This window comes from Dryobates pubescens, chromosome 5, assembly GCF_014839835.1.
Source record: "Dryobates pubescens isolate bDryPub1 chromosome 5, bDryPub1.pri, whole genome shotgun sequence".
Taxonomy (NCBI): Eukaryota; Metazoa; Chordata; class Aves; order Piciformes; family Picidae; genus Dryobates; species Dryobates pubescens.
The window spans coordinates 6,999,999-7,016,201 of record NC_071616.1 but is presented as its reverse complement, the minus strand read 5'-3'; the positions used below and the strand labels follow the sequence as shown (position 1 = coordinate 7,016,201).

The 16,203-nt window shown below is 46.1% G+C and overlaps 1 protein-coding gene across 1 annotated transcript in view; it reads right to left on the bottom strand.

Annotated features, from left to right (window-relative positions):
• MAPKBP1 (mitogen-activated protein kinase binding protein 1) overlaps positions 1 to 16,203 on the bottom strand; it is a 119,205-nt gene that overhangs the window by 6,980 nt on the left and 96,022 nt on the right. The window contains exons 21-29 of the mRNA XM_054161510.1: positions 13,657 to 13,805; positions 12,910 to 12,959; positions 12,166 to 12,402; positions 10,179 to 10,348; positions 8,414 to 8,559; positions 7,756 to 7,926; positions 6,225 to 6,303; positions 4,395 to 4,696; positions 2,697 to 3,626 (exon numbers count right to left, since the gene is read on the bottom strand). Of these exons, the coding sequence (XP_054017485.1) occupies positions 2,697 to 3,626; positions 4,395 to 4,696; positions 6,225 to 6,303; positions 7,756 to 7,926; positions 8,414 to 8,559; positions 10,179 to 10,348; positions 12,166 to 12,402; positions 12,910 to 12,959; positions 13,657 to 13,805 (2,234 nt within the window). The remainder of the gene's footprint in view (positions 1 to 2,696; positions 3,627 to 4,394; positions 4,697 to 6,224; positions 6,304 to 7,755; positions 7,927 to 8,413; positions 8,560 to 10,178; positions 10,349 to 12,165; positions 12,403 to 12,909; positions 12,960 to 13,656; positions 13,806 to 16,203) is intronic.

Here is a 16,203-nt window from a genome sequence, read left to right as displayed (position 1 = left end):
AGCTTGGTTCCCAAGTCTACAAGAGAACATTCAGCTTAAGAGTAGACAACTGGACTCTCACTTCTCCTCTGTAAAACATCATTTCACAGGTCCAGGCTGCATTTGCTGGTGGAGAAAAACCTCACCCCTGGGGGAGCAGGGTCTGAAAGTATCAGATGCACTCCCTGTTCTACAAAGCAGATACCCTGTGGTATCAGCCAACCTCATGAGGTGCAACAAGACCAAGGGCAGGGTCCTGCATCTGGGTCAAGGCAATCCCAGGCACAAATCCAGGCTGGGCAGGGACTGGCTGGAAAGCAGCCCTGAGGAGAGAGACTTGGGGGTGCTGGTGGACAAGAAGCTCAACAGGAGCTCTCAGTGTGTACTTGCAGCCCGGAAAGCCAATCAGATCCTGAGCTGCAGCAAGAGAAGTGTGGCCAGCAGGTCAAGGGAGGTGATTCTCCCCCTCTGCTCAGCTCTGCTGAGACCCCACCTGGAGTACTGCCTCCAGTTCTGGAGCCCCTATTACAAGAGGGATCTGGAGGTGCTGGAACGTGTCCAGAAAAGGGCCACAAGGATGATCAGAGGGCTGGAGCACCTCTCCTGTGAGGACAGACTGAAAGAGTTGGAACTGTTCAGTCTGGAGAAAAGGAGGCTCCAAGGTGACCTCATGGTGGCCTTCCAGTATCTGAAGGGGGCTCCAAGAAGGCTGGGGAGGGACTTCTCAGGATCTCAGGGAGTGATAGGACTAGGGGGAATGGAATGAAGCTGGAGGTGGGGAGATTCAGGCTGGATGTGAGGAGGAAGTTCTTTACCATGAGAGTGGTGAAGCCCTGGAATGGGCTGTCCAGGGAGGTGGTTGGGGCGCCGCCCCTGGAGGTGTTTAAGCCCAGGCTGGACGAGGCTCTGGCCAGCCTGATCTAGTGTGGGGTGTCCCTGCCCATGGCAGGGGGGTTGGAACTAGATGATCCTTGTGGTCCCTTCCAACCCTGACTGATACTATGATACTATGATCAGAACAGCAGGTCCCTCCAACAAACACCATTCCTGCTTCACGTAACAGCACTTCAGTCTTAGAGTGTTTGACCCCTCCTTCCAGAAATGCAAAATTAAACTAACAGTGCACTGAAACCTGACTGACCCCCTGCAGTGCTGCAGTGCAGAAATGCTGTGCTTAGCCACTGTGGTGGATATCCTCAGATATGGATAAGAACAACATGGCAAAAGAGACTGAAAACCATGGACTGTATGGCCCCTTGAAGGTACAAAGCATCAGTGCTGTGGTTAACATCCAGCTTCCCCCTGCACAGCTCAGCCTAGTATTTCAGGAAGGAGAAGGTAACTTCTGGGTTCTGACCAAAAAGGTCGGAATGCCATGGGACTAAATTGTGTGTTCTCTGCCACCACAAGTTCTCCTGCCTTGAATGGCAGGATTTTCACTTCAGTTTGAAGTTACCTGCTAGTTTTCATTCAATTGGAGTACCTTAAATCAGGGCCTGTAACAGATCCAAGAGCATGCAAACACTTCCAGACCCTGCACACTTGTGCATTACCAAAGCAAAGCCTGGCATAACTTCACTGTTATCTGTGCTTGCTGGGTTGGGTTAGAATAGAATAGAATAGAATAGAATAGAATAGAATAGAATAGAATAGAATAAACAAGGTTGGAAAAGACCTTTGAGATCGAGTCCAACCTATCATCCAACACCATCTAATCAATGAAACCATGGCACCAAGCACCCCATCCAGCCTCTTCCTAAACACCTCCAGTGATGGTGACTCCACCACCTCCCTGGGCAGCCCCAGGGAAGGGCATCATCAAGTCCAATGGGCACTCTCTCTTTCTATGAAGAACTCTTCCTAACATCCAGCCTAAACCTCCCTCAACATCTTTCCTAAACTGAGGGGCCCAGAACTGGACACAGTAGTCAAAGTGTGTCCTAACCAGTGCTAAGTACAGGGGCACAATGACTTCCCTGCTGTTGCTGGCCACACTATTCCTGATACAGGCCAGGATGCCATTGGCCTTCTTGTCCACCTGGGCACACTGCTAGCTCATGTTCAGCCTACAATCGACCAGCACCCCCAGGTCCCTTTCTGCCTGGCTGCTCTCCAGCCACTCTGACCCCAGCCTGTAGCACTGCACAGGTTCAGCTAGCACGTAGAATCACAGAATCAATAAGGTTGGAAAAGATCTGAGAGATCATCAAGTCCAACCTGTCACCCAACACCTCATGACTACTAAACCATGGCTTCAAGTGCCATGTCCAATCCCTTTTTGAACACCTGCTGGGACATGCTGACCTACACCATCATCTGCTGGTCAGACATGCTCTGAGAGGGACACAGGGGATGTAACCCACACCCTTACGGGGATTTCCAGCACATCAGATTTTAGTATTGAGCAGAAAGAGGTTTGAGCCTCTGCAGGTAATTACAGGTACAACTGAAACATGAGTGTTGAGGTCTACAAAGCACTCATCTAGAAACAACCTTCTGACATAAGACTCAGAGGAAATGGAAAATAAAGACTGAGAAAAAGATGTCAGGTTGAAGAAGTGTCTCACCATTGAGGGGATGGCTTATGGAACGAGACAGGTGCAGACAAGACGAGACAGGCCAGAAGCTGGACGTAAAGAAATGTGATGGGATCGTGAGGCGGTTCACAAAGACAGGAGACAGAAGGGGGAAGATAAGAGATGGGTATCCATGCACACCTGAGACCTGTGCCGAGGCCACTATAGATGTAGGAGACCTCGGCCTGATGGGGTCTAGTGGGCAAAGTCCAGGTTGGTTGTCTAGCACACAGGCGATGCCGGTGATCCTCTCCCTGCACCTGGGCAGTGAGCCCTCAGGAGACCTCAGGTGCCGGCCCTCTGACAACTCCCTCAGTTTTGGATTAGTGACCCCTGGCTCATCCTGGCAGCTCGTCCTTGAGACTGGACTCTCCACTGGGCTCTCCTTAGTAAGTCCTGTCGGGATCTCTCTACCAGGAACCAGAGACCCAGCAGTTTGGCTCTCCCTCTTGGAGGCTCGAACCTCAGGAAAAGAGGGTTTCTTTTTGCAGGCCCCAGCAGGTGACTGTGGAGACTGTGGCTCAAGCAGGGTTTTTGCTTTGGTAGTGGGTGAGAAGGAGGCCAGTGTGGGTCTATCAGGCAATGGCTTTGAAATGTCAAGAATCAGATGTGCTCGGTTTGACGATGCTAACTTGCTGTGGAAGGACTTGGGAGAAGAGCAGTTTACAACTGGCTGAAGTGCTGGCTTCACCGGAACATTTTCTTTCACTGGAGTATTTTCTTTAACTGGTAGTTTCATCTTCTCAGCATCAGCTGTGGAACTAAGCTGTGTCTTCTCTACCACTGGAGGGCTAGTCCTCCCATCAGTCAACATTTCAGTGGAGCAACCAAGGTACAGATTTTCCCCTACAGATACACTCCTTGACATCTTAGCCCGGAAGCTGGTCGTAGGGTTCATGTAGGACTTTGGCTTTCCAGCCCTGACATCTTTGGCCAGCAGAGCACCAGATCCATCCATCTTCAACATACTGGCTGATAACACCCTGCAATTGTTAGGTCTGGGATCCTTCTCAACCACCAAAAGAGTCTGAGGACGCTGCTTGGCAGAAGATATGACTCCAGGACCCTTATCTGTGAAAATTAAACAGACAAACATACCAAACATAGACGAGAGCCAGCAGGGAATTCCAAAATCGGAGAGCGACAGAACCGCTCCAGCCTACGTGCCTCAGCACCTGGGAGAGGTGTACAGAACCACTCCTTCAGGTCAGGATCACCAAGCCTTCACAGCTTTCATTTTGCCCGTCCCTCATCCTGCTCACACGCTGCTGCTTACCTGATGACAGAGACTTGTTCGGAAAGTGTGTGGCCAGAAGACCTCAGACCACCGTGACTGTTAACTGAGAGGTCAGAGGAAGGAGGCAAAACCTTCTGCATGGTGTTGCAGAGATAAAGTGGGGTTTTTTTATAAAAATACCCCAAACTCAGTGATTATTGATGGCTCATGACTTGATTATTTTGGAAATGGAGTGCTATAGAGGGCATGGATACAGTAAGCTTCCTGTTACTTTCTCCTCCTTCCCTCTCTCTCTCCTCCCTACCCCAGGGAGTTTCAGTCTTGGCCTGGAGCAAGCAAGAGAGAATTTCTTTGCAAGTAGTTCATTCCACTCTTGGCATGGCTCCTCCCACAGCTGCCAGACAAATATCAGAGACCGATAATTAGGAGACCAGCATCTGCATTACAAATTAAAAATGCTCTCCCTTGACAGGCTGTTGTAAGACAGGCAAAGCCTGTAGCTCACGATGCAGAAAGACAAGCTTAACTCAAATGGCTTCTCAAGCCCAGATCTCCCCACTTCATTCCTGGATTTATAGCATCATTCCAACCTGCATCCTTACCCTCATGAACGAGGTCGTGAACTGACTGCGCCTTTCTCATCCCTGCATTCACAGGGCCTTCAGGGAAGGTCGCTGCACCCCGGTCAGGAGCCGTGCCAGCTCTGCTGGCCTCCAAAGCTGGTCTGCGCTTCTTCTGAGCCTGAGCAGCCCGATCTGAATTTGCAGTCTCCAGGAGCTGGCTGTTCTCCAAAGCATCACCAGGGTGGCTGCTGCCATTTTTCAATGGGTCTGGTGTAAACTGGGTTGGCAGCTCGATGGGCTTTGAATCCAGTACCAGATTTGATGAAGAGAGGGACAATCGTCTAGAGAACATGACAAAGACATTCCAGTTAAAACAAGTACATGTGTTGCCCTGCACAAACAGGCTCATGCACAAAGCCACTTTCTCTGGGATATGGAGCCCTTCCCTATCTGGATATTTTTAAGTCAAAACTGCCCTAGCCTGTTAAGACTTCATTCTACTCCACCCTGGAAGCAATGGTTTTCATTTGCCCGTAGGCTGTGCGATTGCAAATAGCATTGGGTCACTGTTTTCAGGGAGGGCACTGTAAAAGGTGAAGGCAAAAGAGAAGGGAAAATTCCAGGCAGGGGGAAGACTGGGAAAAGCTAAGCCAGGTCTTTTCTCTCAGCTCACCTTACGAACCATGGCATCTTTTCAATTCTAAGATACCCTGAGAGAAAGTAATGGTATTTCCCTAACATTATGAAAGAATAATTTCTAGGAAAGCTGGCCAGTGTCTTCAAGAGGAAAGCCTAATTCCTCTTCCTCTCCACTTCAAACAAGTGCAGTGGGCTTACCTCAGAAAAGGGAAATCTTTCAATCTGGCATGTTTAAGCAGCTGAACAGATTAAAAGCCCAGGGGCTTTCATAACCTAAAAATACCTCTCCTGTTAGGTGTCTAGAGCACTAGTGACCTCCTTCACTCACAACTGCAACTCTCTAGAAGCTTACAAAATAGCTAACCACTGTCTTCCCAAACACATGGTCCCAACAGGAGACAGATTAAGAGGCACTCCTGGTGGCAGCAACGGTATCTGAATATGGCCGTGACAAAATAAAACTGCCCTGACATGGTGAATGTAGGCACAGCTGGTATCTCCTATACAATGGAATTAACTGGAGCTCAGATTGCAGGCTGTTATTTTAAAGGAATAGAAAAGTATTTTTTGTTTCAACTGTTCAAGAACCCCAATTAACAGAAAGAATTGCCCCAATTTTTGTTCAGGTTTTTGTGGTTGTTTACCTTGTTGGGAATTTTCTTTTAAACAACAAAGGAAACAGCTTGGAGAGGCCTTGTGAGGTGCTTTAGGATTAAGGGCATTTTTGGAAGAATAATATCCCCACTGGCCTTTTTATAAGACACCAAAGCACCCTGAGAAGGCATGGGACTGAGAAACAAAGCTGAGTAAGAAAGGACTGTACAACAAAGGAAAAGTTGACGAGCCTACTTTCATTGTCCAAGCCAAATGAAATGCAAAAGCGTAAACAGAGCATAAACAGTGAAGAGTAAATTAGATGATTAGCAATCCCCTCCAACTTAATCAATCATGGCATTAATAAAGAACCAATTAAGCACATTATTGAAAGAGGAAAAAGAACAAAACAACAGTGTTGCTTTAGGAAGAAATAGAAGAGCTGAAGTGGTACTGGATGGCCTGTCCAAATCACCAGGACCTGGATGCAGCTGGCCAGGTGATGTGCTAACACTCTGCTGTGCCAGGCACACCAAGGCAAGAAGTTTGCTCAACTATTTTGACCCAGAGCCCAGCACAAGACCTGCTCACACCAGTAAAAACAGACAGAAACACTCAAAACAAGCAAAGGCATACCTGAGAGCCGGGGACTGGGAAAGAAAGCGAGAGGAAATGCTGAGGTTTTCAGTTCTTTCCAGATTCCTACATGAGCCACCTAAAAATTTTGGTTAAAGTAGAGAGAAAAAGGGAGCAGTTTAGTTACAAACATTCTGATGCACATTTTCTTACCACAGCAACTATCAAATGCTCCCCTGTATCCAAGGGCCTTTTTTGAACTAAAACCACAGAGAATGAGATAATTACATTGCCTTTGCCTACTCTGCCTTAAACTGCCACTCTCCCTAAGGGTATGCCTCCTCCTTTTTCACTTCCCTTTGTGTCCTATCCTCCCTGTAGGACTGTGAGACTGGCTTCAAGAGGAAAACAAACCAATCAAAGGGGAAAAAGAAAAGCAAACCAAAACAGACAAAAAAAGGAAAAAACAAAGAGAGAACAGAAAACTCACACAGATATTGCTGCCTGCAACCATTATCAATTCTAAAATGATACGCTTTGTTCTGGAGCTGGTCCATAGAGACTAAACAGCTCCCTTGCCACTCTGATGCCTCTCTCATTCTCTCCCTCCACCCAGCATTACAGCATTTTCCTTTGTGACATTTGTTATGCCTCAAAGTACCACTAGAGGCCACTAAATGTCACCTACGGGAGCGGGTGAACACACTTCTATACACAGCGGGAAAAACTAGTCTGGGCAGGAGAATAAGAATTAACCAGGTTGGAAGAGACCTCCGAGATCATCGAGTCCAACCTATCATCCAACACTATCTAATCAACTAAACCATGGCACCAATCACCCCATCCAGTCTCCTCCTAAACACCTCCAGTGATGGTGACTCCACCACTTGCCTGGGCAGCACATTCCAACGGACAATCACTCTTTCTACAAAGAACTTCTTCCTAACCGCCAGCCTAAACTTCCCCTGGCACAGCTTGAGACTGTGTCCTCTTGTTCTGATGCTGGTTGCCTGGGAGAAGAGACCAACCCCCACCTGGCTACAACCTCCCTTTAGGTAGTTGTAGACAGCAAGGTCTCCCCTGAGCCTCCTCTTCTCCAGGCTAAGCAACCCCAGCTCCCTCAGCCTCTCCTCACAGGGCTGTGCTCCAAACCCCTCCCCAGCTTTGTTGCCCTTCTCTGGACACATTCCAGCAACTCAACGTTTTTCCTAAAATGAGGGTCCCAGAACTGGACACAGGACTCAAGGTGTGGCCTAACCAGAGCTGAGTACAGGGGCACAATGACCTCCCTGCTCCTGCTGGCCACACTGTTCCTGATACAGGAGAACAGTTCTAAAGGATTCTAGGGGCAATATTAACCCAACCTGACACAGGCCCCACTCTCATCCACACAAATTTACACACAGACCGATGGAGTTAGGAGATGTTGCTCTTCTTCAGGCCTTGCTACACTGGTTCCCCATTTTTGCTTCCTCATACACTTCCCCACTCACAAAAGCCTAGCAGAACTTGTAGCCTGGTTTGCTTTATGTATAGGGCCCAAATTTGGAGTGACCTCACAAAGTCCACCCACTGAGCAAAACAGCTGTACCTTTTCCATCAGTGCTGCCCAGGGACCCAAAATGCTGCTTGAGGAACTTTTCCTGATCAGGTGTCTGGGGGATTTCTCCTTCAGGCATGCTAGTACCCACATCCTCCTCTCCTTCCTCTCCCTCCAGATCTGAGATTCCATCCACACTTAGAGGCTCAGTGCTTTCAGAATCTGGGAAAAGACAATTTAAAACCCCAAGCCTGTAATATCTGTAATCACAGCAACATTAGCCAGGTAAAGAAGTAAATTCAGCAAAGATGCTAAATCAAACTTAGAAATTAAAGCAAAAGCCAGTCAACATTAAGTGCAATTCTCTAATCTCCATATCCCACAAACAGCATAGCCTAAGGGATAATCAATACTAAACCTGTCTCCTTACCTAGCAAGGTGAAAGAAAGCCACAGGTATGCAAGGGAAGTGCACTTTAACCAACTCCTGCTTCTACAGTGGCTTCACTGAAGTGCCTGCTCAAATGCACCCAAATCCTTACAGCAACATTAGCAGGACTAACACAGGTGTGACCTCAGTGCAGGTCATGAAGAAGATCAAGAATTACAGATCAGGATAACTACTGATAAACATAGCACAGAACCATTACAGCAAGTTTCACCACTGTTATACATCACATAAGGACATTTATAATGTCTTTGCACCTTACCTTCATTTGGATGATCTGGGCTGGACAGGCGACTGCTGCTGTAATCTACAGAGCAGGCACTGTCAGGACTGTGTTTGTCTGGGCATCCATTACTGTGATAACCTCTACTTAGCTTCCCATGGGGCAATGCTTTTACCTGGAACTCACTACAAGAGAGACAGGAAATGTACAGCACTAGAAGAGATATTTGTTTTGCATGTAAAGAAGCACATTCTGACTTTAATAAGGCCTTACCTGCGTTAGTAAAACCTTGATTACAAAAGTAAGGCTTTAAAGAGAAAAAGAAGTTGATTTCTCTCATCATTATACAGTATTTTTTTTGCATTTCATTAAGCTTGGACAGTGAAGTCTCAAGGGGACTGTCTGACTTCCTGGGTGTTGTCACTTTCCCAGGATCACCAGGCACCAACACAGAACTGTCCTGGCTTCATTTCTAGCACAGGTGAGGAACAAACATAGAGGTCTGCATAATGAAAAAGGGACTAAAACCAGCCTGTACCCAGATAGAAACTCCAGTTTGCCATAGATCTATAAGCTCTAATATATTCTTTTTTTTCATGCTTATGATCTGGTTCATTGGGCAACATCTGTGTTGCAAAATAGAGAAAAATCTGGATTTGAGCAAGATTAATTTACTGAAGAATGTAGCACAAACATACAGTACTGTAGGGCAGGGTTCCCTATTTCTTTTGCCATCTCATGAGCCTTGTTTCATTAAACATTCTTTTGCCTGGTGCCTGAGGACCTCAGTTTTCTACTTTATAAAATGTTTTGGTTTCAGACACTCTCCAACACAAGGTAGGATGCAGAAGTCACTCAACAGAACCGAATGGCAATCACCCCTGGCAGCTTGCAAGCCCTGTATCCTTTGGAATGTGTCCAGTCTGTAACCAACATCACCAGAGGGCCTCCCTTTCCTACATGATGGAGCAGCACATAGGCCTGCTCTGTCCAAATGTTATCATAATAAAATTTAAAATCTAAACAAAGAGAAACTGGGAGAAACCTAGCAGCTTCAGCTGCAAAATCTTGGCACGCACTGCTGCATAAAAGCCTGTCTAAAGCTATCGGCCCACTCCTTGTAACAGAGCTGGAGGAGACACAGGAAATTAAACAGCTATTAGTATCAGGTTAAGAAGGGAAGGGAGATTCAGGGAAGGGAAAAAAAAAATGGAGCACATAATGAAACAGAAAATTAAGTGAGGTAAACTGAAACAGAAGAAACATCAGACCAGAAAAAAGGTCTCCACTGTCTCCAGTGCCCTTTTCAATTCCATCTGTCTCACGCAAGCTGTTTATTTCCCACAAAAGGGTCATCACACACTACATTTGTTAAATTCTTGCCCCATTACATTTGAGATTGTCATAAGTAATAGTGTGCTGTCATTTCTCCTGGGTAGGCATTACACTGACTTGTAGAAGTCACTGTTGGGTGGTTTTCCAGTTCTCAAGTTTCCCCCTGCTTAGTTCAATCCAGATAAGGGAGAGAGCAAAAAGGCTGCTCCCAAGTTGTTTATTCAACAACAACAAAAAAAACCTTGGAGGAGTAACTGCTCATGTGCAGTTTCCTCAGAGGAAAGACTATTTTAATAGTGCCCTCTCAGTTTCAGATTCCTTTAGCATCAGGCTGGCATAAACCCCTCCACTAAACATGTCTGGCATCAGTCAGGCAGATTATGTCAACTCATCCAAGTTACCACACAAGCTGTAAGCAAACTAAACCAGAAACATCTAAGCCATGCACTGCAGAGAGTTTATATTTAACCTGCTTGTGTCTGTGGGATTGATCTCATCTTGCTCAGGGTAGATTACACACTCCTCACTCTCAGAAGGCTCCAGTTCCTGAGAGAAAATCCCCTCTTCACAAGGCACAAGCTGGATCACTTGGGGTCGCACACAAGATCGATTCTCCTGGGGAGGTATTGAGCTGCCAACCTGGTTTGAAAAGAGAGAAAATGAGATATTACAAGGCAAAAGAGAAAAAATAAGGTGTTACCAGTGTCTCTCCCTTAAGTCAACAAGTGCTGTGCAGAGCTAGAAAGTATGCATTACAACACAGAACACGATCAGAAATCTAAGATCAGAAAACACAACACTCCTATGCCTTTCCTGTTCCTTATTTACTAAACCTGACAAATTCCTGATTTAGTTTCCTGTTGTGTTTCCTGTCAGCAATCCCCTAAACAGCTCTGGTAAAGTACTGGGCTCCCTACCCTTTGACCACACATCTGGAGTGTAAGACATGTGGCAGCAGGTTCTACCATTACCTTTTATAGACTGATCAGCCATAGTTCAGAGAAGCCTGTGGGCCACAGTTGAAAAACACTGACTTGTTGCATGCAGCAAACCTAATCCTCTTCTCAGTCACACAGTTCTAAAGGAAGGAAAATCTCTAATGTTAGCCACCAGGCTGCTACTGTGACACAGGCACTAGCTTTCTGAGGTATGAGCACGCTTTACCTGCTGTGACCCATCAATGTAAAGATTAAAGAGAACTTGATAATCTAGCACAGCATCATATGAGCACCCCTGCACAGTGAGCTATGAGGGACTCAGGTACACATCTGTTGTTTCAAGCTCAGCTTCTCAGTTTATTTTTGCCATAAAGAATCAAAAAGCTAAAAGAAAATGTGAAGTAATCCCCATCATTGGAATGAAACTTGTGGCAGAGTCACACATCCCAGGAGTACCAACAACAAAGGAGTTATCTAAACAAGTTTCTCAGCTGGGTTTTAGAGTCAGCGCTAAAGACATAAAGAACAGGGGTCCAGAGGAACCTTGACAGGCTGGAGAGGTGGGCCCATGACAACTTCAATAAGACCAAATGCAAGGTCCTGCATCTGGGTCAGGGCAATCCCAAGCACTGATATAGGCTGGGCAGTGACTGGCTTGAGAGCAGTCCTAAAGAAAAGGACTTGAGGATACTGGGGGATGAGAAGCTCAATATGAGCCACCACCAGTGTGCACTTGCAGCCCAGAAAGCCAATCACATCCTGGGCTGCATCAAGAGAAGCACAGCCAACAGGTTGAGGGATGTGATTGTCCCCCTCTACTCTGCTCTGGTGAGACCCCACCCAGAGTACTGCATCCAGTTCTGCAGCCTCTGTTACAGCAAGAATCTGAACGTGCTAGAATGTGTCCAGAGAAGGGCCATGAGGATGATCAGAGGGCTGGAGCACCTCTCCTATGAGGACAGGCTGTGTGGGTTGGGGCTGTTCAGTCTGGAGAAGAGAAGGCTCCACGGAGACCTTACTGTGGCCTTCCAGTATGTGAAGGGGGCCTACAAGAAAGCTGGGAAGGGACTTCTTAGGGTGCCAGGTAGTGACAGGACTAGGGGGAATGGAAAAAAAAACTAGAAATGGCTAGATTCAGATTGGATGTTAGGAAGAAGTTCTTCACCATGAGGGTGGTGAGACACCAGAACAGGTTGCCCAGGGAGGTGGGAGGTGGCCCCATCCCTGGAGGCTTTTAAGGCCAGGCTGGATGTGGCTCTGAGCAACCTGAGGTATTCCTGCCTATGGCAGGGGGGTTGGAACTAGATGATCCTCGAGGTCCCTTCCAACCCTAACAATTCTATGACTCTATGATTTTATAACAGCATCAGGTTATAGATGACGTTGTAACATTAGTAATAAACATATATATAGGTATAAACATAGTGTAACAGGTAGTAATAAACATAGGTGATCAAACAGAAGCAGGACAGGTGCGCTCAGAGTAGATTCACCTCCTCAGAGCAGTACTGCCCTTACTTTGTTGATGTGCACAGGGAGATCTGCCTGTTCTTCTCTGTCATCCCCATTGCTGTTTTGAGACAGTGAGTCTCTGCTTGGAGAACGGGAAGCAGAGAAAGACTCCAGCTGGCGCAGGTCGAGCATGGATTTCACGGTCATCTCTATGCTGCTGCTCGGCTGGGACCAGCGCCCGCGCTGCCGCGGCATCTTGCTCATCGCCGCCTCCGAGCGCTGGATCGCTGCTAGCTCTTTGGCCTGAAGGGAATCGAAAGACAGTCTTAGGGACAGAGTTCTGTCAATGGGAAAACAGGAGAGAAAATACAGGACCCACAGGAGAAACATCATTATGTCTGCCTCCACAAAAGCCCCAAAGCTCTCTGTGAAACAGCTTACAGTCTCTCCCTTAAGCATAAGCCATCAAGTACAGACGATACTTCTGTTGCTGCTTCTTGCAGAACTAAACATTTAAATGCCCATCTTGGATCCAAGTATACTATCAGCTTCAGCACCACATGAGATTCAGCCCAGAAATGAAGGGGCTAAAGCGTGGAAAGATACCAATGCAAAAATCCCAAGTGAAGCTGTCTCTTAAACAAGGCTCTATTTTGCCACCCCCAAGTTTCTCTTCACAGAGAGGCTTCTCAAGGGTTTCCCACCACAACTATACCTTTCCCAACAGTGCAAAAGTTTTCACTCTCTGTGAGAATTTCTTTTCCAGTTTCCCTATGACAAGAAATACACTTTGAAGGTCTAGCAACTCACCCTCCTCATTTCCCAATGGGAAAGGCTTCTGGAGAGGGTAAGGTCTGGATCTGAAAAGGACAAAAGATATGCAGCTAGTTGACATCCTTGGCCAGCAGTACAGCTTTTGAAAGACCTCTTGCCTCATCTTTCCTCAAAGACAGCATTCCTATACCTTTTGGACAGACCACTGCCCACATATGCTTTCCCACAGACTACCAAATCATTGCATCAAGCTTTCAAAGGAACTGTACTGTTTTACGTAAGATTTTCACAGACTCAGCAGATCTATTGCAGAACACCTGCTCACAGTGCAGTGACTCACCAAAGGCTGGGGAAAAAAAACCCTGCCCCAATACACTGCTACCATCAGTAGAAAAATACCTCATATTAGTAACAGTAATCTGTAATGTAAGTTTTACCAGACATCTCTAGAACCCTACATAAGATATGTTTTGGCTTCTATGGATTCCTAATAGCTTGCAGACACAAATCCAGGGCACTAATCCAATATTTGTTTGGCTAGCTTGAACTTGCAAGAAACCTGGCAATTTATCAACTACATTTCTAGTCAGAGAACTCCAAAGTGTACCCCTCCTCAGCTATGGGAATGGACAACTCCACATTAGCCATTGGTGTTGGTCCACCCATTTCTGACTTGGTCTTTCTCCTTCTGTCTTGCTATATATAAGCCAGTGTCATTCATCTTCCCCCCACTCCCCATTCACCCCATTTTTTTCTCCAAGTCTGCCCCTCTCCCATTCATACCTGAGTCTCTCTCAGTGCTGCAGTTGGACTGAATGTGGAAAGACTGCAACCCACGCAATTCATCTTCATCATTCCCTTCGTCTTCACCATCCTTGTCGCTGTCTGATGAGAGCGCAGGCACAGAATTCAGAGCAGAGATGGACTCGTGCCTGAGAGGTAGGAATTAGAAGGAGTATTATGGTCTATCTCAAGAACTGCCCATCATTTCAATCCTTACACCAGGCAGTTCTTTGCCTTCTCTCCATTCACACTCAGCAGGCTGCCTCAACTCTCCCAAACTGCCTTTGCTCCACCAAATCCCATCTCTGAGAAACGGCAAGTTAACTTCTGCACAAGGCTGTGCAGAGCCTGACACAGCAATCAGCTCATGTGTGCAGAAGGATGGCAGAAACCAGAACAGAAGTAAATGAGTCTGTGAAAGTCAAACAGAATTAAAACTTGGCCTTCCACTTCAGACCCTGCAAACTGATAAGGTCAAGATGGTAGAACATATTTGAAAGGCAAATGTTTTACCCAGCCTTAAGCATTTCTTCTCTGGAACTGTTTTACACATCAAAAGTGTCATAGAGATACTCCTTGTTTGACAACAACTTGGTATATGGTAAATTATCACATAAGAGACAGGTTCACATCAAGGATTGCACCAGGCAGAACCTGAAGGCACAGCCCACACACCATAAAAGCACCATGCTGTCTTTCTTAGCCTTCAGCCACAAACAATAATGTAAAACATACTGGGGGCAGGTCTTTAATCAAAGCAGATCAGACAAGTGTTCCCACTCAGACCTCAGAGGCATACCCTGCATAGAATTCCCCAACACCAAATCAAGGGCACTTACCAACACCAAACTCTATCTTCCCTGTCTCCTCTCCCTCCACCCCTTCAGTCAATAGAACCAAACGAACAAACTCACTTGGGGCAATAATTGAACAAAGAATCTCTAACGAATCAATCTGAGCAGCACCCACTCCACGGCCTTGAGCTGCAGTGTCAAACTTGTCATTAGTGACATTTTGTAGGGTATCACTGGTGGGTGTTGAGTGCCAAGCATTATTCATGAAGTAAAAATAGCTCAGCCACCAAATACAGAGCAGTCTGGCAAAGGACCAGCTTCTCCTGTAGCTAACAGATACCAGGCAGGATTAAAATGTGGAAAGAATTAGTTCAGGTATTTTAATCTTTTCCCTTCCCATATAGTGGCAGAACATTAATTTCCATTTGATTGAGAATGCTGAGCAGGAACTATGCTTTCAAATGAGCTTTGAGGCATTCTGGCAAAAAGAGTGAAACAGGGAAGTAGTCTGCAGAGTTCTTCAGTGAAACAGTTTTGTGTTGTCCCCATCTACTTTTGACATTTGATTTGAGTTTGTCAATCTCTCTATCTTTTCTACTGTCTCCTTCTGTGTCCATGTTGTCACTTTCAGATTCTTGTGTCTAAGCAGGGGATTATCAACAAAGCTCAAGCCCCTCAGCACATTTAAGGTTCTGCCATATTGCATCCCATGAGGTATATTACATTTCTATATGGTATGTTAACCCTCTATCAGTAACTTCAACAGTTACTTCCATAGTTACTTCTGCTTGTATTAATTATAGTTGGTTGAGGAGTTTATTAAGGAAGGAGTGTGGGACTATTAAACACTAACATCCAACTGGTTGGATACCTCACTATGATGAGGTGATATGGCAAGGCAAGGCTACCTTCACTAAACTCCTGCATGTACTGTCAATGAAGAAGAATGCTATTAATGTGTTTCATGTTACAAATAGAAAGATCCCCTCTATCCATCAGATGGTGACAGACAAAACTAGTAGTGGGGATAAAAGCATGTTCCAATAGCCTCAAAGGAGCTGAGTAAGAGAATGGTTGAGGCGGGGAGGGGTTTCCATACCACACAGGAAGTGCCAAATGAATTATGAAGTCACACGTGTTTGATACAAAGGTAGGGTTATCTTGCATTATCCCAGCAAAAATCCATGCCCCTCTTCTACAGCCTCCTTTTTACAACTTAAATATGTTTTTCAAACTCAGTCCTGTGACTTGAAGGGAGATAACTGAAAAGGGCTTTCAAAAGAATCTTAGGTCCACTGACTTGAAACTGAGATACTCCTGAACATCACACAAGAGTACTTAGAAAGCAAAGAAATAAGAGTTCTGGGTTTTGCTGAATTCCTGCTGAGAGTGGGTTCAGCCAAAGCCAAACAGTGCATCATTATACCAGAACAGTGTTTGAGAGTAGCTATTCCAGAAGGGCATGTACAGACATGTCCAGTTCTCATCACATACATGACTCAGAGCAAGGATTTTAACTGCCCTTGCTCTTGTCGTCTTCTTTTCCTGAAGAACTATTCCATTTTAGTACCATGCCTGGATCTTGTCGCTATACAGCTGGGCAGAATCAGCTCCTAGTCTCTGAAGGATCTGCCAGAACAGAGTCAATGGCAGGGAAGGACCTTAAATTAGGAAGTTTTCAGGACACATACACAGACTTTAAAAGGCCACATATCTTTATCACAGAATTTCAGGGGCTGGAAGGAACCTCGAA